The sequence below is a fragment of the Zalophus californianus genome, chromosome 4 (assembly GCF_009762305.2).
Source record: "Zalophus californianus isolate mZalCal1 chromosome 4, mZalCal1.pri.v2, whole genome shotgun sequence".
Classification (NCBI taxonomy): Eukaryota; Metazoa; Chordata; class Mammalia; order Carnivora; family Otariidae; genus Zalophus; species Zalophus californianus.
The window spans coordinates 75,019,861-75,047,819 of NC_045598.1; the positions used below are offsets into that span (position 1 = coordinate 75,019,861).

The window sequence follows — 27,959 nt, forward strand, 5'->3', positions numbered from 1 at the left end:
AAGAGCCCATCTAGGGAATTGGCCTGCCTCAGTACTAACTTCTTTCATGGGTCCATAGACAAGCTCAGGATTTGACTCCTAGGCTATCTCTGCAAACTTTTTATACCCCAGCAGCAGAGTTGCCTCACCTTCTTAAGAGTAACAGTTCTCACACAGAGTAGGCTCTCAAATGTTTGTTGAATTCACAACCCACATAATTTTCCTACTGTGACGCATCCATATGCACACAGTATGTTTCTATGCACATGTGTACGTGCCAGTGGATTTGTCTATCCCTGCCTGTAATTATTCACCTTTCTCTTTCCTTTTCGGTTTCCTTGTCACATGTAGCAGGAGTGTGTCTGCTTCATCTGCAGAGTGGTGCTGATACTCACATTTGCAATGTGTTTGTGCAATGACGGGGGTACCTGATCACTTGATAAGGTCATAGGTACCTCCAGGAACTATTTATTAAAATTGCTAAGAAATGTCCAAAAATATAACATTATAATATTAAACTTATTCAAATCATACTTAAAATTAATATAAATAAAGAATAATAATCAGTCCATAAGAACTCATTTTTGCAAGGGTGTCTTCTAGCCTCTCTCTCACAGGCAATTTCCTGGGAACAAGAGATAGGGCAGTAGAGTGCAGGAGTTTCTGATTCTGCCTAGTGTCTGCCTTTGAAGCAAAATATCAACTGGCAACTCTTGCTGGATAACACTCTCCTTGGACAGTAAGAATAACCATCAGGTACTCATAACTCTTATTATGCCTGCGCCACCGAGTCTCAGTACTCAGTTAAAAAACAAATGAATCAAACACTAAAATACAGTTCCTGTTTTCAGGGAATTCATTAATTTGTGGAGGATAAGGGAATGATAGGAACCCCAGCAAAATAGGAGAAGTGGGATTTGCTCGTTACCTTACAATCCAGGGGTACATTTCTCCAAAGCAAGTCATTAAGGATTTGTAATTGTTTTGTTTCAGAGTAGATTTAGTGCAATGGAAAATGCTAGCTTAAAACCAAGTGCTCCACTCACCAGGTGGGCTGGGCGAGTGCTCACATTTCAGATGATCCAGCCTGGCTGCGGGACAAGACATTTGCATAGAATATTGGGGAAATTGTCAAACAACAAAATGAAGATGTATGCTTTTGAAATTCCTCTTACTGCTGCTTTAATTAAATTGAAGTTTCCAAAGGAATGGACTTTCAAACGAAATGTTAATAGTGCCTCAGCTAATTCCAATGCATTCTTTCATTTTACTCGGCTTTCACAATGTGATCATACTTGGTTTCACTTCCTGGTTTGTCCACACAAGCCTGTTGTTGCTGGGAAATATTTAAATAAAGCATTTATGAAAGAAGAATATTGTTTTGTAATGGATGAAAGCATTTGGGTTTGATTTTGATTTAGTTCGTGTAGTGATTTTTATATTAGTAAGATTTCTGACGCCTAAACTGGCAAATCAGGTGCCCAAAGAAAACTTAAAAAACAACAACAACAAAAAAAACAAAAAAACCTTTGGCACTGAAATTAAGTTACCTTGTGGTGAAGTCGTCTACAGAACTGTTTGATTAGGCACCAGTTGTGAAACAAATGAAGTGTTGGCCCATAATTAGAGTAATTGTAACTTGATTTTAAGCAGACGCTTGATTGCATGGTGAGTGACATAATGCCTAAGGATTTTTCCAAAAGAAGGGCCCAGTCAGTATATTCTTAAGCTGATGGCTTACTTATGGTGTGTTTCACATGGCCACTAGTCTGTCTGGCACCATTTTGTGTGTGTTTTTAAAATGACTGTTCTTATGTGTTATAGCATTGCGTGAAGTATTTGGCTGTTAATTCTAAAAGTGATATTTTTACTCCAAAGCATCTAATTTCACCAAAGTATTCAGGTACCATCTAGTGTTACAAACAAACAAACAAAAAAAACAACTGATCAAATCCATTTCTCTTTTGAAAATACCAGTGAAACAGGAAAAGTCTGCTCACTGAAAATATAATTGTTTTGTCCATGTGTATCATTTGGCTAACCTGAAAGTTTAAATTTTTTGTTAGGTAGGTTCTACACCTAGCGTGGAGCCAGATGTGGGGCTTGAACCCCCAACCCTGAGATCAAGACCTGGCTGAGCAATGCTTAACCGACTGACCCACCCAGGTGCCCCTGAAAGTTTGTTTAAAGTGTAACTATTTTTCTACTTGAGATTTTAGTTTTGCAGTCCATTTATGTTTTATTTTATGAGGTGTTCTGATATATAGTCTAATACAGAAGTAGGCCTCCTGTTCTTGTTGTCAAACCCCCTGCAATGAATTCTTCCTGATGCTTTCAAATTAATTTCCCTAATACACACTAATATGCCTTTAAATGTATTTTTTCCATCATTCCCCTGCTCAGATGCCATCAATGGTTCCCCACTGGTTATATGATCAAATCTAAATTACTTTCTGTTCCCATAAAAATATTGGCTATTGATTCTAAAAGTGAAATTAAACTGACATAAAGTGACTCTAAAACAATCATTTCTCAGGTGCCTGTCAGTCATGCACTAATAAGACCTGAGCTATGTCTTGAAAAGTTCTTAGCCTGACATTGGAGACTTTACTATTTAACCCTAATCTACTTCTCTCCATTATTTCCATCTCAAAAATTCCACTCCATCAGTATATGTCTCTTCACTAACTCCTAAAATTCACCTTGGCATCCTCCTACCTTCTTTATTTGTTCCTCCATTCCTCCACATAAAATACTATGTGCCTTATTATTAATCCTCGCGCCTTCAGCCTCATCCCTTTGCCTCACACCTAGATAAATCTTATGCATCTTTCTTGGCCCACTCATAACTCTTAGGCTCCTTTGGTGTATATTGCCCTAAGATGCAACTGTAATCCATTTGAGCTTTCTTGTATTCATGCTTTATTTCACTAAAGCATAAGCTCCTTTTGAGGGTCATGTCTGAGGCTGACACACACCCTTCTATTCCCTTCAACATTAGGGATCATGCTTTGCACCTTTGCAGAGGCGAGGTCATGACTGTCAAATGCACCCAGTGTCAGAGTGGATGCAAGATATGACATCCTATCACACTTTCTCTTGGGGTCCCATCTCTGGCCATGACACAGTTGGTGGTACATAGGGTCCTCTTTATTTCTACATCCATTCAACTAGCAGCAGCTAAGTTGTGGCTTTCCTTAAATGGGTAAGACTTTCCACAATAAAAACAGATGGTGGTGTCAAATATGAATGGAAAAATATTATTTCTTGTGTGTGGTAAGGGGAAGAAAAAAAGGACAGAGGAAAAAAAAACACACCATTAGCTTTCTTGGTACAATCTTTCCACCTTTCAAGTTTGGTTGCTAAGACATAACTGTAGATTCATTTGTTGTGCACAAAGGAGAAACTTTGGTCACTAACCCAGAGATTATGCTTGTTAGGCAGCTGAATTTGTCACTGAGCCAGACAAAGCCCCACCCTGATTTAGAAGTCATGTGTTAAACTTCGAGATGGGGAATGTGACTTTTGTCTCCTGAGAAGCCATCAAAACTCTAAAATTCCCAGAGGGAACATGGTTTCCCTGCTTTGCTAACAACAAATGAAGGGTCTGAAGCCCAAAGCCAACCTAGTGTGCAGAAACACTGTCACCTTTGCAATGTAGGCATTCTACCTGATTCCTATTCATTATCTGTGGGTTCTTTTAGAGCCTGACCTCACTCTCTCACTTCAGTATGCCCTGAATGACCTGAAATTATTCTTAATGCCATGGCTGAGCTAAATCTTTCTTCTCTGCCGATAGGGCTTGAATCTGCTAAATGACTCAGGGGCCCTTGCATGTCAAATGGAATTTGGAGAATTGAAGACAAGATGATGTGGTGATTGTAGGAAGTTGCTATGGTCTTTGCTCCAACAAGGGGGTCTAATCTTAATTCTTTTATCCATTCATTGAATGTTTAATAGCAGCTTCTGCCTGTAAGAACACAGGGGGATACAGCATGACTCATGTAGACCAGACCTCAGAGCTTGTAGTTTAGTGGAAGAGAAACTTTTAATTGAACAACTGCATGAGGGTGTGTGGTGAGCACTGTGAAAGCGAGGGATGGAAAACTAAAAGAGCTCATTGTGATGGGCTTGGTCAGAATGGTCAGGGAAGGCTTTCCTTAGGAAGAATGTCTGTAAGTCATTGACTGGGGAAATCAGAGGCTTAATGATGGTCCTGGTTGGGCCCTTGAAGGTGAGTTTGACCTTCTAAGTGAACTGCTTTGCACTCTTTCAAATTGCAACTGTTTTGAATGAGAATTAGTCCTCAGGTGTGGCTCTTCTTATGCGGTTCTATGCTACAGGTTGTACAATATGTATCTGGTCTTTGCCCTCGGTTCCTGGCACAGGGCGAAAACCCTTGAAATTTCCTGATAGGAGCATCTTTTGTTACTCATAATGAGCACCTCTTAACCATACCTGAGTTTTTGCTAATGAGGTGACTCTTGGTGGGCCCATAGAGAGCTTCCTGTTGGAGGCTAGTCACCAGAAGAACCAACCATGTGATGAGAGGGTTGGAACTTTCAATCTACCCCTGACCTCTGAGGAGGGGGGAAGAGCTGGAGGTTTTTCACTGCCAGTGGCCAGTGATTTAATCAACCATGCCTGTGTAATGAAAGTTCCATAAACACTCCTCAATGATAGGGCTTGGGGAGCTTCCCGATTGGTGCTTGGGAGGTTGGCATATTCAGATTGGGCATGGAAGCTCCATACCCACCTCCCCCTCCCCCACCAAGACTACCACCAAGTACCATGCCCTAGGTATCTCTTCCATTTGGCTGTTCCTGAGTTGTATCCTTTGCAACAAACCTGCTGGTTTGTGTTTTCCTGAGTTCTATGAGTCATCCAAGTGAATTATCAAATTTAAGGAGGGGGTTATGGAAACCCTTGGATTGATGACCAAGTCAGACAGAAGAGTGGGTTTTCGGGGTCCTAGGACTTACAACTGGTGTCTGAAGTGGGGGCAGCTTTGTGGGACTGAGCCCTTAAACCTGTTGGAGTCTCACACTGACTCGAGGTAGTTAGTGTCAAAATAGGACTGCATGGTAGGGCACCCACATGGTGTCAGAAAAAAGACACCTCACCATGTTTACTCGAAATGTAAACCTGATATTTTTCTGCTCCAGCAGAGGAGCAAATAGAAATCAGTGATTTTGACCAGGAGCCATATCCAAGTTGCAAACATGAAGCACTGATTTAACATGAAGGTGAACGTGGACTTTTTACAGGAAATGTAGATGCCAGAAGAGCTTTCAAAACTGACCTCTTTCTCTGCTCATGCTCTTGCTGGATGCTTCACTCCTCCCACACCTTCTTCCAGGGAAGAGATAAGCAACGTCAGCTGACTGGAATGTTTCAAAAGGCCTTCTCTGGGCTGGGCACATAGGCATGGCTGCCCTTCATTGGCATTGGGAGCCAGAGGCTGTGGGTGTTGTGTCATCTTTTCTTCTTTTCTTTCTCCAATGGACAGAATATAAATGGTCCATTATCAGTCCAATATTGCAAGGTTGATTTGGAAAAGAATTTGTTTACGTTTGTTGTTGTCTTCTCACTGTGCACTTCTGTGTTTGGGCTACATATTTCTACCTGGACCCCTGGGCCTTTTGGAAAAATTCCTTTTGACTTTTATAGTGGGACTTAAATGTTAGGAGATGTCAATGACCTTGTAACACTCGCTGTTTTGTTTGCTTGGAACGAAAGTGGTATAAATAAATCTCACTTCATGGGTTGTTTTGTTTCGATTTAAGATAATATTCCAAGGCCAAAGGCATCCTCTTTTAAAATTACTTTACCGGCAAAAAAAAAAAAAAAAAAAAAAAATGGCTTTCTTTATAAGAGTTCACCCTTACATTTATATGCCATTTTAATGATTCCAAAGTACTTCCACAATATTTATTTTACCACCAATATCAACCCTCAGGGCCTCTATAATTGTCCATATTGTAAAGGTGAGGACTAGAGGCCTGGGTTGGATGAGTTGATTTGCTTAAGGCCATGCAGATGGTGGTGGAGGAAGGCTGGGGACTCGAAGTGCACATTTTCCACACTGCCTCCATGGAAAACCAGCCCCTGCCTTGAATTCGTGATTGTGGGGGGGAATGGAGAGTTGAGGCTTCACTTGATGAGCAACAGGGCCCCAGGGTTGAGGGAAGAGGAGATATAAAAATAAATAAAAATTGGATGGTTTGCACTCACCTAACTCGACTCCAGAACATTTACAGGGCAACGCATCAGCAGGACGAGCAATCACTCTCTATCCCAGAATTGACTACTGTAGCAATGACTGCTGCTGACCGAGGAGGAGAAAACTTCTGTAAAAATGCCCAATATCTGGGAGCATAGACACCAGTAACATGTAGGTAGAAACAGAGCTAAAGGCTTTAAAAATTGCTTCTCACAGCACTAGTCCCAACTGGATCTGAATCCATGACACAGGCAGCATGAGCAGGAGTTGGGGCATACCTGACTTGTCAGGTTGAATGAGTGCCCACAGTGAGCCATAGGGTGAAATATCCTTTCTTCCTAGTCCAGCTAGTCTCAAGTGAGAGATGATCACAGACTATGTGACCCAATCTGCCCAGCCTTTTGGAGTCAAGCCCTCGCATTCCTGGGAAGGACATAGCAAGAGCCAATAAGACAGCAAGAGAAGCCGGATAGCATTTGCTCCCATCACGTTCCATTGCCAGGCCTCCCGAACCCTCCCTGGGATATTATTTTGACTTTATAACAACAACAACAACAAAAATCAGGAGGGTTTGATGTTTTAAAAAGGGCTCTCTGACTGCTGTTTGGAAATGGGACCAAGGAGGGCAAGTGAGGAAGACATTTCGGTTGTCTTCCCCAAAGATTCAGCAGGCTTCACCCGAGACAGGGATGCAGAAGGGGCTAGTTTAAGGCAAGAACGGGTAAATTTGAGGGAATAGAAAGAAGAATGGGGGGCAGGTGCCTGAGCTCTTGACATTGCTATCAACCTTCAGCATCATTCAGCTGTCTAGTCTTGATGTTGCTACCAACATTCAGAGATCCAAGAAATGCGAGTTTGGTGTAGGTGTGAGCAGAAATGGTGGATTTAGTTTGGGATGTGCTGAGTGTGAGTTGCTTCCACACATCTCAGTGGATAGCCAGGAAGATGTTTGGGAGATGATTTTGAGGCTCAGAGCTAGAAAGCAGGGCTTACCCTGTAGCTTTGGGGATCACCTACATAGAGGTGGTGGATGACCCTTTAGAGTAGAGGATGTCACTTGAGGAACGCCTGTGCGTGAGCAGAGAAGCTACTGGCCAAAGACTGAATCCTGGTGAACCCCAGTTCTTAAGGGATAGGTTTGTATTAGGACCCTTGCATGGTTCCCAGTTACCTTTTTACTTTCAATCAAAATCAGTGCTTTTGTTACTTTGTTTGATCCAATGACCTTCTTCTCTTGCTATGACCTACTTTTATTCTCTTTTTAGCAAGACTGATTTATGAGTAGCCAATTATAGACCATTCATTGCTCTTTCTAAGAAAACCTACACTGTTTGTCTTTGAATTCATGTTTGCCCTGGTGCTGTCACCATTTTCTTTTTAATCCCTGTTCAATTCTTGCCACTCCAGAGGAGTGTTTTCAGATTAAGCATCCCCCAGCTCCAGCTGCAATTAATCAACTCAGTGGACGGTGGGATGTTGGAAGTGGAAGGTCTATCGATCATTTGGCTTTCCCTCCAACTTGACAAGTAAGGAAAGTCAAGTCAGATGAGGCGAGGTGACTCATTCGACGTTAGACTGTTGGATCGGTAGAAAGTAGGGAGTAAAAATTGAGTCTCCTGACACCTAGTCAGGGGTTCTTTCTGTTAAGCCATGCTGCCTTGTGGTTTTGATTCTTCCCTCTGTCGCTGTGATGGTGACTTTCCTTCATTTGAACATCCAGTCTCATTCCTGTATTCCCTCATTCTCCTCCAGTATAGCCCTACAGAGAGGCAGAGCTGTGATTTCTCTTATTAAATTAGCTCTCATTTGATATGGATCATTACCTCTACCCTCTTGTGCGTTGGTTGGTCATTTCCACCCCACATATCCAGAGCCCAAGGAAGTAACAAGGCAATCCTACAAAAATGAGTTCATAATTATGAGAGTCTCAGGAATTGATTGACTGATTGATTGATGAGTGTTAAGTGCCCAGTAAGTATGTCTGCTATCACTAATGGAAAGGGTTATGATTGCTCTTCTTTAATTACTTCCTAACACACACTCCATCTCCCTCTACCCCCACGCCTGCCATCTGCGCCTCCCCCAGCCCTCCTTCACATTAGGCTATCCTTGATGCCTCCTCTAGATTGGCCTCTTAATAAAAGATTAATAAGAGGCTCAAGTACTTTTCAAACCCATATAAAGTTATTGGTGAGTTTTGTAAACATGTGGGTGCTTCAATGGTTATTTTAGGGAGAAAAAAAGATCTCATATGTGTGCTTACCTAGATAGTTAAATAGAAGATTTTTGAACGTGTTAGCTTCATATATGGCTATTTCTCTAGTAGAAAAGAAGATCTATGCCTTTTCTGGACAAATTAGTAGGATCATATTCTCTCACACAGCCAGATCCTTCTAATTCAAGGTAACAAACAAAATTGATAATTAAATAGTATTTATTATAATCTAGGAATTATGGGTAAAGTAAATTTGACATAGTAAACATATTTTTTATCTGTCAGTATGCCTTCCAGTACATCGGGGCCCACTGTATATTAGATTTGTGTAATCCGTTTATGTTCATTTTTAAGCAGTCAGAACAGCTTTTGTTTTACATGATTATAGGGTTTTTTGTGATAAAATATACATAACATAAAATGTATCATCTTAAACCATTTTTAAATGTACCGTTCTGTGACATTAAGTTCATGCACACTGTTCTGCAACTATGGATTTTAAAACATGGCCTTTGCTTGGGTGACATTGGCGATATCTGACTCGCCTGCAGCATGGATCTTGACTGGGAAGACACGCACTGCATCAGAAAGTGGGGGTAACTTAGTTTTGCATCAGCTTGTATTGTTTTGGCCTCACAACACTGTCTTCCCTCTGGGCCATATATTAAATAATTGAGGTAAGTTACGTTTATGTTTTACAACACTTTCTAGTAACTGGAATCATGTGATATATTGCAAAACCTGGCATGGAAATCGCTCATTTAGGTGGAGAAGGAAACCCCCTGACAACCAATCTGGTTTCTCTTTACAGGCTAATACTTTAAAGCCAACCTTTAAAGGATTAATTTTAGATAAAGCTGCTACTCTGTTAATGAATTACCATTATTGAGTGCTTACTTTGTACCTGCTGCTGTGCTAAGCATTTGATTTATGGTTACCTCATTTAATTCTTTTTTTTTTTTTAAGATTTTGTTTATTTATTGAAGAGAGAGAGCATGAGCAGGGAGGAGGGGTGGAAGCAGGCTCCCCGCGGAGCAGGGAGCCCGATGCGGGGCTCGATCCCAGGACCCTGGGATCATGACCTGAGTTGAAGGCAGCCGCTTAACCATCTGAGCCACCCAGGTGCCTCCACCTCATTTAATTCTTAAAATAACTGCAATGTCCCTGTTTTACAGATGAAAAAATTGATACTTGGCTTATCTAACATCAAGCAGGTGGTAAATGACAAAGTTAGAGTTCAATCGGACCTTAACCATTTTGCTGCGTTCCCTTCCAGATTTCTCAAACATTCCTAAGAGTTTTATAATGAGAACTAGGCCTAACAACGTAACTAACATATTAAAAGTAACTAACATACTGAAGGCATGTGATACTTCTTTATTAAGTCATTCAGAAAGAATGTTGTATGTAGGGGATATGGTATTAATTTATTTTAACCACATTTTAATAGGAAAACCAAGAAGAAAAGCCTTGTAAAATATCATTTAAATACAGATTAAACCTGTTATTCCTTTTATTATATTACTGGGGGCATGTTTCTCTGTAAGAGGCTGTGCCTGCAGGTTGCACCCTTGCTCTGGCTATCTAGCATGTCTATCTTAATTATATAATAGAGGCAGGCAGGACGGAGGGAGGATTTGTTGATTCTGTTTCACGAGATGGAGGCAGCTGCTTAACCATCTGAGCCACCCAGGTGCCTCCACCTCATTTAATTCTTAAAATAACTACTCATTTAACTACAATAAAATTTCCTACTCATTACTGAGTAGTGAGCTAGGAAACCTATATAGATCTGATTTTTAGATTATGTCTTTTGGTTCCTCTAAAAGATAGATTGTAGATTTTTTTTTTTTTAAAGAGAGATGCCACGTTCTATATAAAACTCCTTTTTATATAGTTCACTGGAGAGGCGGTGTAGCAGATGGCTCATACTGCTGGTTGGTGTGAATTCAAGGTTCGCTTTGTGAGCTTGAGCAAGTTTAATTTTTCCAGTCCTCAACGTTCTCACCTTTAGAGCTGAGATCATAATACGTACCTCACTAAATACACAGTAAATGTTAGCCTTCCCTTTTCCATCTCCTTCTACCTTTTTAATTCAGCATATAGCTATTACTAAGAATGTTTTGTGTGTTAGGTCCTATCCAGCTGTCCCGTACTCTGTATTCTTCTAAGAGCTCAAAGAGAGAGGCAGGAAGGCCTCTAACCAGCTCTTTGTGATGCGGATTAATGGCAGTATAATAGAACTATCAGCACTCCCTAAATGCTGAAGAAGCATGAAGTATGAAGCAACTACTGATTTTGGGGGGTAGAGTGGGTAGCAGCGTTCATTTTAAACATCTTTTGTGTTCAACGGTTTTAATACTTGGTGAGCATTAAGCCTTTATATTTTCAAGTCAGAAGTTAACTCGACCTAAACACTAGGCTGATTTTCAGTGCATGGCAATTTGGTATTTGTCATTGGGTTAAGAAAATGTTCTACAGGATATAGCATTCTTTATAGTGATTGCTATCAGATGTTACTGATTTAGGAGACTGAAACCATCCAGAGGTACATAATATTTTCAGCTTGATCATAGCTCACAGGAGTTGTAGAATTATAAAACTTACGGAGCACCTAATATCTGGTGGGACCCTGAGGAGACAAGAAATGTTCTTGCCTTCCCTGAGCCCATGGTCTTAGGGGAAGGTGGAGAGGGAAAGGGCTCACAGAACAGCATGATACACACCATCCTTGTTGGGGTGAAAACTTGATACTTCCCCTGGTCTTGGCATGATTCCTGTCGCAATGTACTTTTAGCTTGTACAAAAGAATTGTGAAATCATAATTTGATAAGATATTAAGGTCATTTAGGAATGCTGTAGCATTTATCCAGCGAGCCATCACTGATTCAAAATGACTCACCGTCATTAGAATGCAGCCAGTCATGCTAAATTTGACAGCAGTTCTCCGTTCAGATTTCTGAGATGTCATGTTTGGTGGCTACATTGAAAAGTATGACTTTTCCTCCTTTCTTCCTGAAGGGTGAAAGCTTTGCCTCTGCTTCTGAATCTCTGCACCTCTCATGGGGTGATGGAAATGCCAGAGGTTCTATCCCCCCTGCTCTGCTTTCCCGCCTTCCCAGACCCATTGTGTGTGTGTACCAGTTGTGTTTATAGGTCATTCAGAGAGCCAGGCCTTCTTCCTCCATACCCTTGGTTCCTAGCTGGGTGGTAAAACCTGATCTAGTATTATTGGTTCACTCAGTAATTATTTACTAAATATTTATGGTAGTGATAGGGGCAGGATTGAGATATGGGGGTCCAAGAGATAGGCTAATAATTTGTTACCCTGGGCAGGCTGATGATTTGATGCCACTTCAGACTGTTGTCCTTTAAATATTTGTTCACAACATTTTTAAGAGGAAAAACCAAACCCTAGATAAGAGGGCAGGGGGTAGCCAAATCCCTCAAATCCCTCTCCTGCCAGTTTCTAGGATCTCAACTGACCAGAAGAAAAATAGCAGACCCCTTCTTTTTCCTTCCAACCATATTCTCTACAATCCCTGAGAATAGTTCTGGTGGATACTATTTTTGTTTCATTTAGTTAAGTTTCCAGAGATGTTTTCAGCACCCCGTGGATGTCTGTACATGGAAACTGTCGTAACATCCAGGCTTTTAATCTAGCCCTGGAAAGAGACACTGGGATAGATCCCAGAAATGTAGATAAATAAGATGCTGCCTCAGCGCTCAAAGAACTTGGGGCAATAGCTTATTATATACTATAAAACAGTGTAAGAGAACTGTTAATGTGGTAGGAACACAGATGGAGGAGCAGTGAATTCAGGCTGTGGAGGTCAAGGTGGCTTTTGGAGCTGATGCCATGGTGGGACCAACGGTGAAATGAAATGTCTCTCCTTTAAGTACATCTGGTATTCCTAGTTTGAACTTTTCAAACTGATGAAATAGGCTACTTTAACTTTATATAACCCAAAGCCTTAAACTTACAGCATTGCTCGAGGCAGGATGAGTAAGTGTGATATTGCAATGATTCTTGCCATATCTGACTTACAAAATGAGATCAAGTTACTAGGCAAAGATTCTTGATTTCTGGCTAACCCTTAAAGGGAAGGATTTTATTTAACCATCACTAAGACACAAATTCACGCCAATGGAGAGCCATTCTCAGATTCCAGAGTTTTAGAGCCGTTCTTTGCTTAACTACAAAGGAGTTTTTTTTTGTCAATCTCCCCTATCTCTACTGACCAGAAGGAAATAAGAGCATCCAGACTTCTCAATTTTCAAAGCAAAAGGCAGGGGGCCTCTTGTTTTTCTATCATAGTTGATTGTCCCCTATTGTTCTTTAATCCACAGTCACTTGAAAGTATTCCCTTGTATGTCCTTCGCTGGGAACCTTTTGAAGGGAGCTCTTCTCTGAGAAAGGGAATTCTTAGTATTATGTTTGTCATCTCCAAATCTTCCAGAATAGAATTTTTAAGATTCTCTTGGAATTGACTTTTTAAGTGAAAATGAACATGCCTTGTGTCCTGCCAGCGGGGAGAGAAAATGTTTTTGTGGGGGTAGGTAATACCAGTTTCATAACACTCATTAGCATCGCAAGCTAGAAAAGCCACTGACGCCACAGCTTGTCAGCCGCTGGGTCCGGCCGCGTTACCCTGGCAGTCGAGTCCTGGGTTTGCCTGCCTCGCGTGGACTATTTATTCTATCCTAACAAGCCTTGTCATTTAGTATTTTCACATTTTATTTTTCTAACTTGTACTTTTGTTTGCAGCTGTGGAGAAAGAAAGGTGATTACTTATGCTATCGTTTCTAAAATTAGTTTTGAGCCATTTGGTTTTAGCCTGGATAAAGAAACTGAGCTACATTTTGTTGTTTTTTTACTTGGCAGCAATGGCTTCACTCTGAGATGACAAGTTGTCGTTAGGAGGGAGCTTTCATTACGCTTATATCTTCTCAGCAAAATATTCCTCTGGTGTAGGTAAATGTTAAGTAGAAAAGAAGAATGAGGGGCACCTGGGTGGCTTAGTCGGTTAAGTGTCTGCCTTCGGTTCAGGTCCTGATCCCTGGGTCCTGGGATCAAGTCCCGCATTGGGCTCCCTGCTCCGTGGGGAGCCTGCTTCTCCCTCTCCCTCCCCTGCTCCCCCTGCTTGTGCTCTCTCTCTCTGTGTCAGATAAATAAATAAAATATTTAAAAAAAAGAAAAAGAAGACCGAAACTTGTTAGTAAAGCACGTTGAAAAGCATTCAACTCAACCCCATCAAAGAAATGCAAAATAAACAATAAGATAATTTGGGATGGAATTAGCCAAGGTTTTTTTGTTTGTTTTTATTATTTAATGATGATTCTGACATCTGGTAAGGGTACTACTCGTATACTGTTTATAGATCAGAAAATTAGTATAACCTTCTTAATAAATAATTTGTTGTTATATATCAGAGACCTTAAAATGTTTATGCCCTCTGGCCCATTACTCTCGCTTTTAGAGATCTTTGCAAAGGAAATCATATGAACAAGAGTACAGGGATGTTTACACTATTGTCAGTAATAAAAAGGGAAAATCTAAGATTCAATAGGGAAATAATTTTGTAAACTATGACATATCTATGTATGAACTATTATGCTTCCATCAAAAATGATGTTTAGAGGGGTGCCTGGCTGGCTCAGTCAGTGGAGCATGCGACTCTTGATCCGGGGGTTGTGAGCTGGGTGTGGAGATTACTTAAAAATAAAATCCTTTAAAAAAAATGTTGTTTGGAGAATCTGTAACAACATTAAGGAAGCGTATGATAAATAATAAGAGGCAAAAATATTGTGCCACTGAAGTTTAGAGTGACATAATTGTGTCAAATAGCAGGACAGCAAATAACAACAAAAAACCCTGAAAACAGCAACAATAAAAACTGGAAAGAGAAACTATCCCAAATATTCCCCCCATGTTTCCCCCTTTTTTATATAAGAAACACAAATATTTTCAATGGGTTTTTCAATTATTTATAAAATGAATGGTACCTGAGATATAATGCTTATCTCATTCTTAATTAAAAATTGAATGTTCATATTTTATGCCTTATAAATTGCTGTGGTGATGACATTAAATGTGACAGTGATTTGTGTCTCTCCCTGGGTATTAGTTGACAGCCTTTGCAGGAGATCAGAAGGTGACCTCTATAATAACACTCACTTTTTAAGTTGTATGTTTCATAAAGTTATTATAGATTTTGGAAATCTTAGAACCACGTAAGTGGATAACTTGTCTTGCAGTCCTGTGATGAGTAAAGTGTAACAACATGTTTATGATTTCTCTTTAGGAATTTTTCAAATAGAAACTAATTGCAGAGTTTCCGGTTGACCAGCATTCATAGGGTAAGATTAACATTCTGAATTGTGAACACATGGTAAAGATAATTACTATTACATTGGTAGCTTGGGGCAAATACTGAATACTTAGTATGTAAAAAGAGATTATTATTCCTACAGACCTTTTGCATAAAATCCTTTTGATATATTTAAACCAGTTAAAAAGAAAATTAAATCTGTATACATTTTGGTAAAATGGCCTCTTCCGGTCCTTTGTTGGTCTTGTATGTTGCAGAGTATATGTCTGTGTGCATTTGATATTTGTCATTTTTTTAAACCTTAAAGATCTGAGGAATATAATGTCTATGACAGACTTAGACTCCATGACTCCATGTCTATATTTTTCTGATTTTTGTTGAAGGTAGTGTTTTTTATGCAGGGAATTGGTTTGCCATGTTTCCATAAATAAACAATGGCCATGCTTTCCCAGATTACATGTCGGAAATAAACAAGCTCCATATCTGTTGCTTTGTACAAACATCATTTATCTTTTATAGTTGTGGAAGATTAATCTTAAATTAGTTCTGTGGCAGAGCTTCTGACTTTGACATGATGAGCAATTAATTTGTACACTGTATTAAGTAGCATGACTCTAGTATTGTGAATACGACACACGTCTTGAAAAGTGTGTTGCCCAGCTCTGAACATATATAATCCAGGTGAAGCAGTGGTGAGGGCATTGGGTCTGTCCTCTGTGTATTGTGAACACCCTTCTTTTACAGATGAAAGTATAGATCCTTTGACTTCTTGAGTATATCCACATATCCCTGCTGATTCACTGAATTGACTATGAATTTTTAAAAGCTAGTATCAGGGGTGCCTGGGTGGTGCAGTCGGTTAAGCATCCAGCTCTTGGTTTTGGCTCAGGTTTTGATCTCACGGTTATGAGACAGAGCCCGGCATGGGCCTATGCACCCCGTATTGACCTCCACACTCTGTGTGGAGTCTGCTTAAGTTTCTCTCTCTCTCTCCCTCTGCCCCTCCCCTCCTCTCTCTAAAAAATAAATTAAAAAAAAAAAAACTAATAACAGATCAGCTGCTTCTCTACTTATGGCTCTTCAGTGGCTTTTCCATTCCTCCTGAACTATTTATTATCCAAACTCTGTATATTGGCCTGCAGGCCCTCTCATTCTTCTGCTTTCCCCAGGCTCCTAACATCCCAGCTGAGTGGCCTCCCTTCTGATCTGCACCTATTTTAAGCTTCTTGCTCCTTCTACTTGGAATGAGCTTCCCCAATATCATTGCATGTCTGACTCTGTTCAGATCTAAAGAGGCTTTCCCTAACTGTCCAATCTAAAGGAGCTCTATGTTCTTCATGGCATTTCTGATTTTATCATGTTTATATATTTGGTTTTCTCTCTTTCCTTCTTCCTCAGTAAGGTCCCTGAGAGCAAGGATCTTTCTGTCTTGCACATCTGTATTTTCTGAACACTTTGACCTCCACCAGATGTGTGGTAGTTATCCTACAGACTAAAATCCTGACCTCTCTTTGAGAAGTGCTACTGGTCAGGGATGCTCCATGCATTCTCTTGGGGTATTTTCTTTGTATAGAATCAAATGTAATACTTATTAGGTTTAGCCATCATGCCACCCATTTGGCCCTTGTGACAGCATGGCATACTGATCCTTTCAACTATGCATGTCTTCTCTCTACAATAGGATTGTAAATCCCATGAAAGTAGAAACAAGGTGTCATATTGCCTCGGTATGCCTTTGTAGTCCTAGCCTCCCTAATTGAGTGTATTTAAATGGTAACTTTAGAGAAAGGTTAAGACGAGTGGCTTAACCATATTTTTAGTATTTCTAGAGTACACTGGTTTGTCCCAAAGCTAAAAAAAAAAATCTCATTTTGATTTATGTTTATAGTTTAAAAATTGTAATATAGAAATATTCTGGACTACATTCGCAAATTCATGTTTCAAAACTGTTTATTTCATTAAGAAGGCCTATTATTAATTAGGCTAGGTGGCCAGAATCAATGCTATCAACTTCCCAGTTCTTTTCAAATTAGGAAATTTGCCCATAATTCCATGCCCTAGAGAAGTAACTTAAACATCTCTACACTTTAGTTTTCTTACTTGTAGAGTTAGAGTCTAATCGCCATGGTTTCTTCCTAGATTAGATAGCCCATATAATTCTGCTCCTGTAAAAGGTAGGTCACCTATGGGAGAAGTGGGAGAAGCAAATGGAATAATGATCTCTGCTATCAGCCAGACATTTAAAAGGAGGACATGTAGATTCACAAACACAGGAACTGAGTTTGGATCTACTTGATGGTGTGCTTACTGTGGATGGTGGGAGGGCAAGTCAAGAAAACATTTTTATAAACAATGAAGATGGTGGAGAGGGTCCAAGGTTGCCTTCTGCTTACATATTCTAAGAATTATGTAGCCACTGGTAGCTTATGTGCCAGTGTTAATATTATAATGTGACTGCAACTTCCTTCATTTTAAATGTATTCTAGACAATTCAGTAGCTTACTAAATGCCTCAAAGAACTGAGAAGCCTTTTCCTAGAAAGACAGTTACCATCTGCATTAAATAAATCATGTGTTCCATAACTGTCAGAAATAAGGAAAAGTAGAGCAATGTTTGTTTTTTTTTAAAGTTCAGAATAACTCAGATTATTAGTATTAATTAGGATTTCTAGAGTTATTCCTGTGCTGTTAATTGTCATATTCAGTAACTGTATTCTGGGGCTTCAGATGATTAATTTTCCTAATATTTAGAATATTATTTATGATTGTTTTGGAAACCCATTACCTCTGGATGGCTCTGGCTAAGAAACTGCTGAATGGTAGTTACACACCACTTCTCTCCTTTAGTTTCTCTGTGTTATTGACCATGATGTCATACTCTTCCCTTGCAACTGATTTCCGTTCCAGAAACACTGTGCTTCTCCTTTATCTCATTGACCCTGCTTCTCTCTCCCCCTTTGCTCTTTCTGGTCTAAGAGTTCTTCTTCATGTGATATATTATCCAGGGGAGAGATTCTGTTCTTCAATCACTGATTCTTTCTCTCAAAGAACGAATTCATTTCTATGGTAGTATCTACTACTTCAATGTTCTTGAGTTCCTACGGTGAATTAAAGATGGCTATAAATACTTTGTGATTTTTCTAGTTGGAGTCTGTTTCCCTTCCCTTTCAAAATCTGGACCAGCCCCGGTTACCTTTTTTGAACCCTCGAGTCTGGCAGAAGTTGTGTAGAGTACTTTGTAAGGCTGGACATTAAAGAGATTTGTAGCTTCTGCTATTCTGTGCTTGCAGTGTTCCTTAGAGCTTAGCCACCTTGCCGGGGGAAAGCCTAACCAGCCATGAATGTGGAGAAGTGGCAGGGCCCCTGCTCATTAGCCTAAACTGAGCTGCAAGACCAGCAGACAGCCCGAATGCCAGTCCTGTGACTGAGGCATTCTAGACCTTCCAGCCATCCCAACATTCCAGACAACAGCATGTGAAACAGATCTGCCTCATCATCCCACAGATTCATGAGAAATGACAAATGGTTGTTTTAACCACTAAGCTTTGGAATGGTTTTTTTGCATGGCAATAAAGAACTAAAACAAAAATTGGTACCCAGAAGTGAGGTGCTGCCATAAGGAAACATTTGGCATTGGCTTTGAGACCAGGGAACAACGAAGGTCTCAAGGGAAGTAAGACAACTTTCATCGTGGCTGGAAGGGCAGTGAGGAAATTGCTATTGGGGAGTATAAAACAGTACCCTTGTTGCATACTGACAGAAAAACTGACCAGACTGACACCCCCAGCAACATGGAAGATGGGAAATGAACCTAATGGATTTGTGTATCTAGCTTAGGAGATTTTCCAGCAGAATATCAGAAGTGCCAGAGCGCCTGGGTGGTTCAGTTGGTTAAGCATCCAACTCTTGATCTCAGCTCAGGTCTTGATCTCAGGGTCATGAGTTCAAGCCCTGTGTTGAGCTCCATGCTGGGCATGGAGCCTACTTAAAAAAAAAAAAAAATACTGGAAGTGCCAACTGACTTTTTTTAACCACGACCAAAGTATTGCAAGAGAGAGATGAATTAAAGAAGAGACTGTTCAGATTTTAAACAGACTTGAGAGGATATATTTCCCACCCAGAATTGTCTAGGGTTGTAAATAAAACTGTTCTTCATTCCCAGCTTTTCCACCCAGCAAAAGGTAGTCAAAGTAAGAAATGGCCTCAGGTCGAAAGATCAGATCCAGAGCACTACTGCCAGTAAAACTTAATCTCACGGTGCAAACAAACCCAGGGCCTTGCTGTAAGACCCTGTATTATGACTTCAGAAAGATGTAAGGCCATGCCTCCTGGACCTTCTCTGCTAGATAACAGGGCTTCTAAGGACCTTAAGAATGCTGTCCCACAGCCTCCTAGACCTAATTTAGATGACAAGATCCTGGACTTCAAGCCTGAACTTGATGCCATAGTCAGATGAAATTTTTAGGGGCTTGGAAGGTGAGTGTTGCTTTGCATGTAGGAGGAAGGAGTAGAAATCATTTGGGGGCAGGAAGAGCAGGGTAAGTTAAGCCGGGCTGTATATCTGTTACCAGTCCTCCCATTGAGAAGTCACGTTTCCGCTCCTCTGTCGTCTGGAATCCAGGCTGGCTGTGTGACTCCTTTGACTGATAAAATGTGGTGGACGTGACACTGTGTAACTTTGAGGGCTGGGCCATACAAGAACTGCAGTTTTCACCTTTGTGCTTGGAAGGCACCGTCTTAGAACCCAACTACAATGTGAGGACCCTCGAAGAGCCATGAGAAGTCACACTGGAAGAGCCAGCCAGCAGCCAGCTCCAGCCACCAGCCTGAAGAATGAGGGCGTTCTGGACATTCCAGCCACTCTTGCACCAGTCGATCCCATGAAGTAAATCATGAGAAATAGAACCCTATTGTTTTTTTAAGCCGTTAATATTGAGAATATGCAGAATAGCCCGAATCCTTCCCATCTACATGCAGCTTAGTGCTGGCCTCTCCCAGGAAAGGCCTATGACCTTAGCTACACCCTGCCTAACATCTGACTGTACTTCTTTCTGCACTCTGATATGCTCAATTATTTACTGTACAAATATTTGTTGCACACCATGTGCTAGGAACTGTGGAAGATACTATATAACACCATAAACTCAATATCTGAATCCATTTGACTCCTGCTTCTCCATGGACCCCTCTAGATGCTGTTGCTAGGTGGTGTTGAATTTTCATTTACAGTGAGTATTTCATTCATTGCTTTCGTTTCAAACGTGTTGCAAAATTTTCCCTCATTACTTCAGCCCACATGATTGATTCAGCTGGGCTCTGTTGTCTCTGATTCCTCCTCAAGTCCACCCTACAAACCCCTACAGCTCAGGGACTCCCTGTTCTGCTGCCTCACACACCTGGGTCTCGGGTCTCTGAAGGGCTCACGGAACAGGTGGTCGCTGTTACTGGTAGTCTGTGGAGAGGGGCAGCACTCTAGACATCTAGTGAAACTTTCAGGGAGATTTAAAAGGTTGGCACTTTCCCCAGATATTTTATTGCCATTCTGTCTTGTGAGCTTTCTCCTCCGGGGGGAGTTTTGGAGGGGGGAAAAAAAAAGTACTGGTCTAAGCTAGACGGGTTAAATTGCTTGATCAATTATAGGAATAGGGCCTGGATTTGAGGGGTTTTTTTTAAAAGCACTCCAGGTTGTTCTAATGGAAACCAAAGTTGAGAACCACTGTCTTAGATTCTCAGAAATGGTCTCTACACCAGCAGCATCAACATTAACTAGAAAGTTTGTTAGAAGTGCACATTCCTGGGGCCTATTTCAGACCTAATGAATCAGAAACTCTGAGGGTGGGACCTAGCACTTTGTGTTTTAATAAGCTCTCCAGTGATTTTTTATGAACATTAATGTTACTGAAACACTTTACTGTATAAATCTTAGTTCCCTTCTAGGAAGTCTTAAAACTACGACTAAATTTGGGAAGGATGTTTATTATTTGGAAGTCGCTATATTGACAAGATCTGAAACAATTGGTAAAGGACATAAACTGGCATACCAAGTGTCTTGCTAGTGATCATTTAAGTTCTTGAGAAATGCTGAATGATTATCATCACATCTCTGAAGAATGGCTCAAGGGGTAATTTAGTCTGAAGAAAAGGAGCAAATTAATCAACGATACTGATGCACTGTTTCCCAGAGAGAACTCAAAGAGGTGAATTTAAACTTCAGTTGGATATATGTTAGGCCCAAGAAACATCTTTTGACGAGAAGTGGTACTAAACATTTTGAAGGGCTATAAGGCAATTTCTAAATCAATTTGCAGTGACAGTGTAGAGAAACTCCTTTTTGAATTGTTTGGTTATATCCCTGCCTGAGGTCAGAGACAGAGATCTTTGAAGTAGTGTCCAGTTCTCTGCATAGAATGACTCTAAATACCATCTGATCATCATTTGTTTGTTTTTTCACTGGTTATTTTGGAAATGCTTTCAAAGTAAAATAGGGACTAGTGGGAAGTAAAGATGCCTAACTTGAGTGTTCTTGTTTCAGTCCGAGAGTCTTTGGGGTGAGATTGTCAAATGAATTCATGTGCTTTGAAAAGCTTTTATGATTTTTTAATGAGGTTTAAAAGCTAAAGGAATGGGATTAGGATCATAAAATCCTTTACTCTTAACATGATTTCTTTGAACTGATTTAGTAGTGCATTTGTATATTAGAAATAGAGATCTGATTTAGATTGAATCCTCATTGTTTGCAAAAATATAGTCTGGAAAAAATTTCTTAGACACACAAACAGTATTAAATTTTGTAATGACAAAGAACAGCTATGCTCTAGCTTTTGAATTAAACACTTTGATTAGAAAAATTAACATCATTTCATATATAGGAATGCTTGAGATTTTTCATACATCATTAAATCCGGATGCTATGTATTTATATGTGAAGTCTCAGTTCAGTGGCAAATGTTTGGTAGAAAAAGTTTAGCTGGGAAAGTAGATTATATAGTATGTTACAGGGGACATGGTAGAAAACTGTATATTTGCATCCTTGTTTTTCAAAAGATTAAAATAGAACCCAGTTACAATGCAGTTGTTGGGAATAGCTGATGTCTTAGTCTGTTCAGGCTGCTTTAACAAGTTACTACAGACTGGGTGACTTAAATAGCAGACATTTATTTCTCACAGTGCCTGGAGGCTGGGTAGTTCAAGATCAAGGCATGGGCAGATTCTAATGAGAGCTCACTTCCTAGTTTATAGACAGCCGCCTTCTTGCTGTATCCTCACCTGGTGGAAGAGGCAAGTGAGCCCTCTGGAATCCCTTTTATAAGGGTACTAATACCATTCATGAGGGCTCCAACTTCATGATCTGAGGCTCCACCTCCTAGCAGTATCACATTGGGAGTTAGGATTTCAACATATCTGTTTTAGGGGGACAAAGTATTTAGTCTACTGCAGTTGGGAAAAAGAAATATTCAGCTTTTTCTTTAGCCTTTGAAAGAACTGAGTGGCATAGTTAATTGGATTTAAATGAGACAGCATGGTCTGCCGTGGACAAGGTTTGAAATTTGAGTCAGAGGACGTAGGTTCTAATTGGAACTATTTCTTGACAGTTTTGTCACCTTGGACAGGCTAACTCCTTTGGGCCTGCTTTATTTTCCATGTTTTAAAATATGAAGAATAATAATATTTATCTAACGGCTTATTATATGAAACAAATTAATATAAATGAAAGTGCTTTGAAAGTAGGAAAACAGATATCAGCTTATAAATAGTACATTTTTATTTGCTCTCTTATTGACAAGGAATTCCTCAATGGAAAATTAAATTAGGTGATTGGAGGGAAAGTTCATAATTCTTAAAAAGGTAAACAGGAAAAGTTCTTTACAAATCATTTTCAGTTAGTATAAATATGGTAAACCTATAGTGAGCTGTGATTCTCTTAACAGGTTAGTTATAATAGTTTCTCCTATTATTATTTTAAAATATTACTATAGTTGGTGGTTTGTGACTCTCTTCTTTCATAGAAATACTGTGTTTAAAGTAGAAAATGTGTTTGCAATATTTAAAAGAAAATGTGTTGTACAAGAGGTATCAGGATGGGTGAGTAGCAATCTGGAGTTATACAATAAATTCTTTCCTGATACATTATAGATGCAATGCAATGGAAGAATATGTAAAATGTTTCACACCTCACATATCTTTATCATACTTGCTGCACATAAGTGCAGTTGTGTATCATATGTTAGAAGACTTCTAAAAATGAATTGTGATTGAGAAACTCATATTCTAGTGGTGCTATCTAAGTATGAATTAGTACACAGCTGGATTGTCATACTAACTGTGTTTTCTGGCCTACAAAATAATTTGGTACTGGATAGTAGTTATCAAGCAGGCTTTATTGCACATGGTTTGGTAAATCCTAAGTAAATTTCAGACATGCCCAACTTTTTGATCTTTGAAAATGACAAGGTCACAAGAGAATTACTAAAAATATCTTAAATACAATTTGGGGTTGGTACGCTGAGCTGGATTTCAAGTACTTAATAAACCAAAAAAGGATTGTATCTTCAGGGCAAATATATAAACATTCCCAGCAACTTTTCAGAGGCACCATAGGCACTAAAAAAATACAATTTCCATACCAACTTAAAATTTTTGTATATTTTAGAATGGTCCCATATTTCAAACTGATCGATATATATGCAGTTTAAATTATTACAAGTGATTGTTTGAATTAGATGCTAAGAATAGCACTTAATTAACCTCCAAGTTAAAAAAAAAAGCTAATAGAAAGTGTAGCTACATTTAATAATATCATAATTTCAGAGAACTTCAGCCATATTTCTGAGCTGTGTCTTCAAAAGTTATTAACTTGTGACTATTTCTATTGAAATCAGTAGGCTAAATTTGAAGACCACTGAGTCTTCTTATTTGGAGAGATGTGTGGCTTTAAATTAGGATGCAGAAATTACATGATTTGACAGGCCATCTGATAAATGCAAATAAGACCAACTGTATATGAGGACTGAATGAGAGAAATTAACATATGTAGGCTGCTTGGAAAAGCTAAATGTTCATCTAAGTGTTGTAAATATGGCATTTTTAAATATATTAACATCTAGGTTTCTATAGAAACTTCTCTGTAATTTAAGGGAGTTCAGGGGCTGAGTATGATCTCATACATGGGTGGGGTCCTTATTTATAGCTTTGCCAAAATGTCCTCCAGTGTGAAAAGTAAACTGATCTATGAAAATCTATTTGCTGTATCGTGTCTTATGACAGAGAGGGTCTCTGAAGACAGTATCTCCTTTTTTGTTTGAAATACTGCAGCTATTATAAGATATCTATGCTTTCTCATAGAATGAAGACAAACACAGAGATGGTGTGTCTAAGAAATTTCAAAAGGTGTCGGCCTCCTGATTGAAGCACAGTCAACTTATTGGATTCATTTTTTTCATCCAGTAAGTATAAATATTTAAAGTACATTATTTTGGTCAATGTTGAGTTGTGTTCTTTGTTGAATAAATATTCGCTCTTTGTCAAATACCCTTCATGGTTGGGGCCATTTGTGTTTACATTCTTCTGCAATTTCAGTTGTATGTCTTAAATGAATTTAACTCTCAGGACCTTTAAGAGGACAAATACAGCCATAAACTATGAGCTGGCAGAGCCCTTAGAGATGATCTGGCTCATTCTCTTTATCCATTAAAAGATGATGCTACTGTGATTTTTTTTTCTTACCAGATATGTTATTAGATCCAAATATTTCCTTTTATTTGTCTTACTCTGTGCCACCTTATAGGTGGTCTGGATTTTACTAATTAGCTATTTTTTAAACAATTGATGTATCTAAGGTTGAACATTACATAAATCATTGCTGTAAGGAGCACTGTCTGAATACTTTTTAATATGAAAAAATGCAAAATCTGTTTTCTCTGAAGGCAAAAATAATTTAATAATAGAGTATACCCTTAATCGTTTATCCTATTAGTACTTTGCCATCAAAACAGTAATCATGAGAGAGAGTCCCCGTAGTAGCATGTTCTAACTGGGTTTTTCTTCCCTATCCCCTTTTAAGCCACTACTGTTGTTTTGTCAGCTTTTAAATACTCTGAGTTGGACGTGAACTTAAGTTAGAAATCAGGAGCTTGAGGGGAGAGGAGATAATGCATTAACTCACAGTTTGTTTTGAACATAGAACTGGTAGATCCCTCTAATCCTAAGGGATAATTATATAAAGCAGTGCTTGCTCAGAAGAGGTTCCCCATAGTGGTTGAAACACAAATCCTAAGCTGCAACTAATGCTCCAGACAAGGGGTAGGATATGGAAAAGACCTTATTCAGACCGTTTGGAAGGTATGAAATATGGCTATAAGAAATAAGTAGCATAAGAGTAAGTTTTCCTAAGGTTGATTGAAGAAAACATGGCTTCTGGTTTTTAATAGCTTGGCAGAGAGTCAAGATCCAGGAGGAAACTAGATAGTTGCTTCACAATCTGCCCCAAATACCTTTATAGTTCCAGTCTGGCGACCACCAAATGATCTCTTACCTGAAGGACTTTAAAGTGCACAGCTGGGATGGCCAAAGTTTTCACATGAAACCAGAAGACCTTTGTATCCTCTGATCAGCCCTGCTTCCCAGGTTCTGTCCCCAAGCTAAATCCTACCTGGGTAGGACAAGCCATTAGAGTTTTGGATACTTGCTTCAGTGGCTTTTCTTTTCTTTTCTTCTTCCAGTTCCTGTACTCCTACAAGGGAAAATCATGATTACACTAACAGAGCTGAAATGTCTAGCAGACGCCCAGTCATCTTATCACATCCTAAAACCATGGTGGGATGTCTTCTGGTATTACATCACCCTGATCATGCTGCTGGTGGCCGTGCTGGCTGGAGCTCTCCAGCTCACACAGAGCAGGGTTCTGTGCTGTCTTCCATGTAAGGTGGAATTTGACAATCACTGTGCCGTGCCTTGGGACCTCCTGAAAGCCAGCGCCAACACGTCCTCCTCTGATCCCGGGACCCCGCTTCCGCTCCCCCTCAGAATCCAGAATGACCTCCACCGACAGCAGTACTCCTACATCGACGCCGTCTGTTACGAGAAGCAGCTCCATTGGTTCGCCAAGTTCTTCCCCTACCTGGTGCTCCTGCACACACTCATCTTTGCAGCCTGCAGCAACTTTTGGCTTCACTACCCCAGTACCAGTTCCAGGCTCGAGCATTTTGTGGCCATCCTTCACAAGTGCTTCGATTCTCCGTGGACCACCCGTGCCCTGTCTGAAACGGTGGCCGAGCAATCAGTGAGGCCCCTGACACTCTCCAAATCCAAGGTTCTGCTTTCGTCCTCAGGGTGTTCAGCCGATGTTGATTCCAGCAAGCAGTCATTGCCCTACCCACAGCCTGGCTTGGAGTCAGCTGGCATCGAAAGCCCCACTTCTAGTGTCCTGGACAAGAAGGAGGGCGAACAGGCCAAAGCCATCTTTGAAAAAGTGAAAAGGTTCCGCCTGCATGTGGAGCAGAAGGACATCATTTATAGAGTGTATCTGAAGCAAATCATCGTGAAGGTCATTTTGTTTGTCCTCATCATAACTTACGTTCCGTATTTTCTAACCTACATCACTCTTGAAATTGACTGTTCGGTCAATGTGCAAGCTTTTACAGGCTACAAGCGCTACCAGTGTGTCTACTCCTTGGCAGAAATATTTAAGGTCCTGGCTTCGTTTTATGTGATTTTGGTTATACTTTATGGTCTCACCTCCTCCTACAGCTTGTGGTGGATGCTGAGGAGTTCTCTGAAGCAATATTCCTTTGAGGCGTTGAGAGAGAAAAGCAACTACAGCGATATCCCTGACGTCAAGAATGACTTTGCCTTCATCCTCCATCTGGCCGATCAGTACGATCCTCTCTATTCCAAACGCTTCTCCATATTCCTGTCGGAGGTCAGTGAGAACAAACTGAAACAGATCAACCTCAACAACGAATGGACGGTTGAGAAACTGAAAAGTAAGCTTGTGAAAAATTCCCAGGACAAGGTAGAACTGCATCTTTTTATGCTAAATGGTCTTCCAGACAATGTCTTTGAGCTGACAGAAATCGAAGTGCTCAGCCTGGAGCTCATCCCTGAGGTCAAGCTGCCCTCTGCAGTCTCACAGCTGGTCAACCTCAAGGAGCTTCATGTGTACCATTCGTCCCTAGTGGTGGACCATCCGGCGCTGGGCTTTCTGGAGGAGAATTTAAAAATCCTCCGCCTGAAATTTACCGAAATGGGGAAAATCCCACGCTGGGTATTTCACCTGAAGAATCTCAAGGAACTTTATCTGTCTGGCTGTGTTCTCCCTGAGCAGTTGAGTACCATGCAGTTGGAGGGCTTTCAGGACTTAAAAAACCTGAGGACCCTCTACTTGAAGAGCAGCCTCTCCCGGATCCCACAAGTCATTACAGACCTCCTGCCTTCACTGCAGAAGTTGTCCCTCGATAATGAGGGAAGCAAACTGGTTGTGTTGAACAACTTGAAAAAGATGGTCAACCTGAAAAGCCTGGAGCTGATCAGCTGTGACCTGGAACGCATCCCACACTCCATTTTCAGCCTGAACAATTTGCATGAGTTAGATCTTAAAGAAAATAACCTTAAAACTGTGGAAGAGATCATTAGCTTTCAGCATCTCCAGAATCTTTCCTGCTTAAAGTTGTGGCACAATAACATTGCTTATATTCCTGCCCAGATTGGGGCACTATCTAATCTAGAGCAGCTCTCTTTGAACCATAATAATATTGAGAATCTGCCCCTGCAGCTTTTCCTATGCACCAAACTACATTATTTGGATCTAAGCTATAACCACCTGACCTTCATTCCAGAAGAAATCCAGTATCTGAGTAATTTGCAGTACTTTGCTGTGACCAACAACAATGTAAGTAAATCCATTCTTCCCTCTATTTAACCAGTCTTTTGAGCAGCTGCTGTTGCAGTGTATAATGTGGTTAAAGAAAATGACTTTCAGTCCTACGAAGTATCCTCTGAGCCTGGCCTGACTACCACTTACTAGATACGTGCCTGTGAGTAAATTAGCAAAACACTGAGCATCAGTTTTTGATCTAACTTACAAGTCGTCATGGAGATTTTATGAGAAAAATATACATAAGCACTGGGCACAGTTCCTGGCACATAGTAATTGCTCAATGAATGTTCTCTTTATTCTCTTTCCCCATTTTTTTACATAAACATCACAGTTGAAG

The 27,959-nt window shown here is 40.1% G+C and overlaps 1 protein-coding gene across 13 annotated transcripts in view; it reads left to right on the forward strand.

Moving 5' to 3' along the window:
• Positions 1-27,959, forward strand: part of LRRC8B (leucine rich repeat containing 8 VRAC subunit B) — a 102,093-nt gene that overhangs the window by 32,998 nt on the left and 41,136 nt on the right. For all 13 annotated transcript variants that reach the window (XR_003519831.2, XR_003519828.2, XR_003519843.2 and 10 more), the window contains exons 2-4: positions 14,723-14,777; positions 24,091-24,191; positions 25,467-27,634. Coding sequence is in view for 1 of the 13 variants with exons in the window: in XM_027592734.2 (XP_027448535.1) it covers positions 25,493-27,634 (2,142 nt within the window). In the remaining 12 variants the exon portion in view is untranslated. The remainder of the gene's footprint in view (positions 1-14,722; positions 14,778-24,090; positions 24,192-25,466; positions 27,635-27,959) is intronic.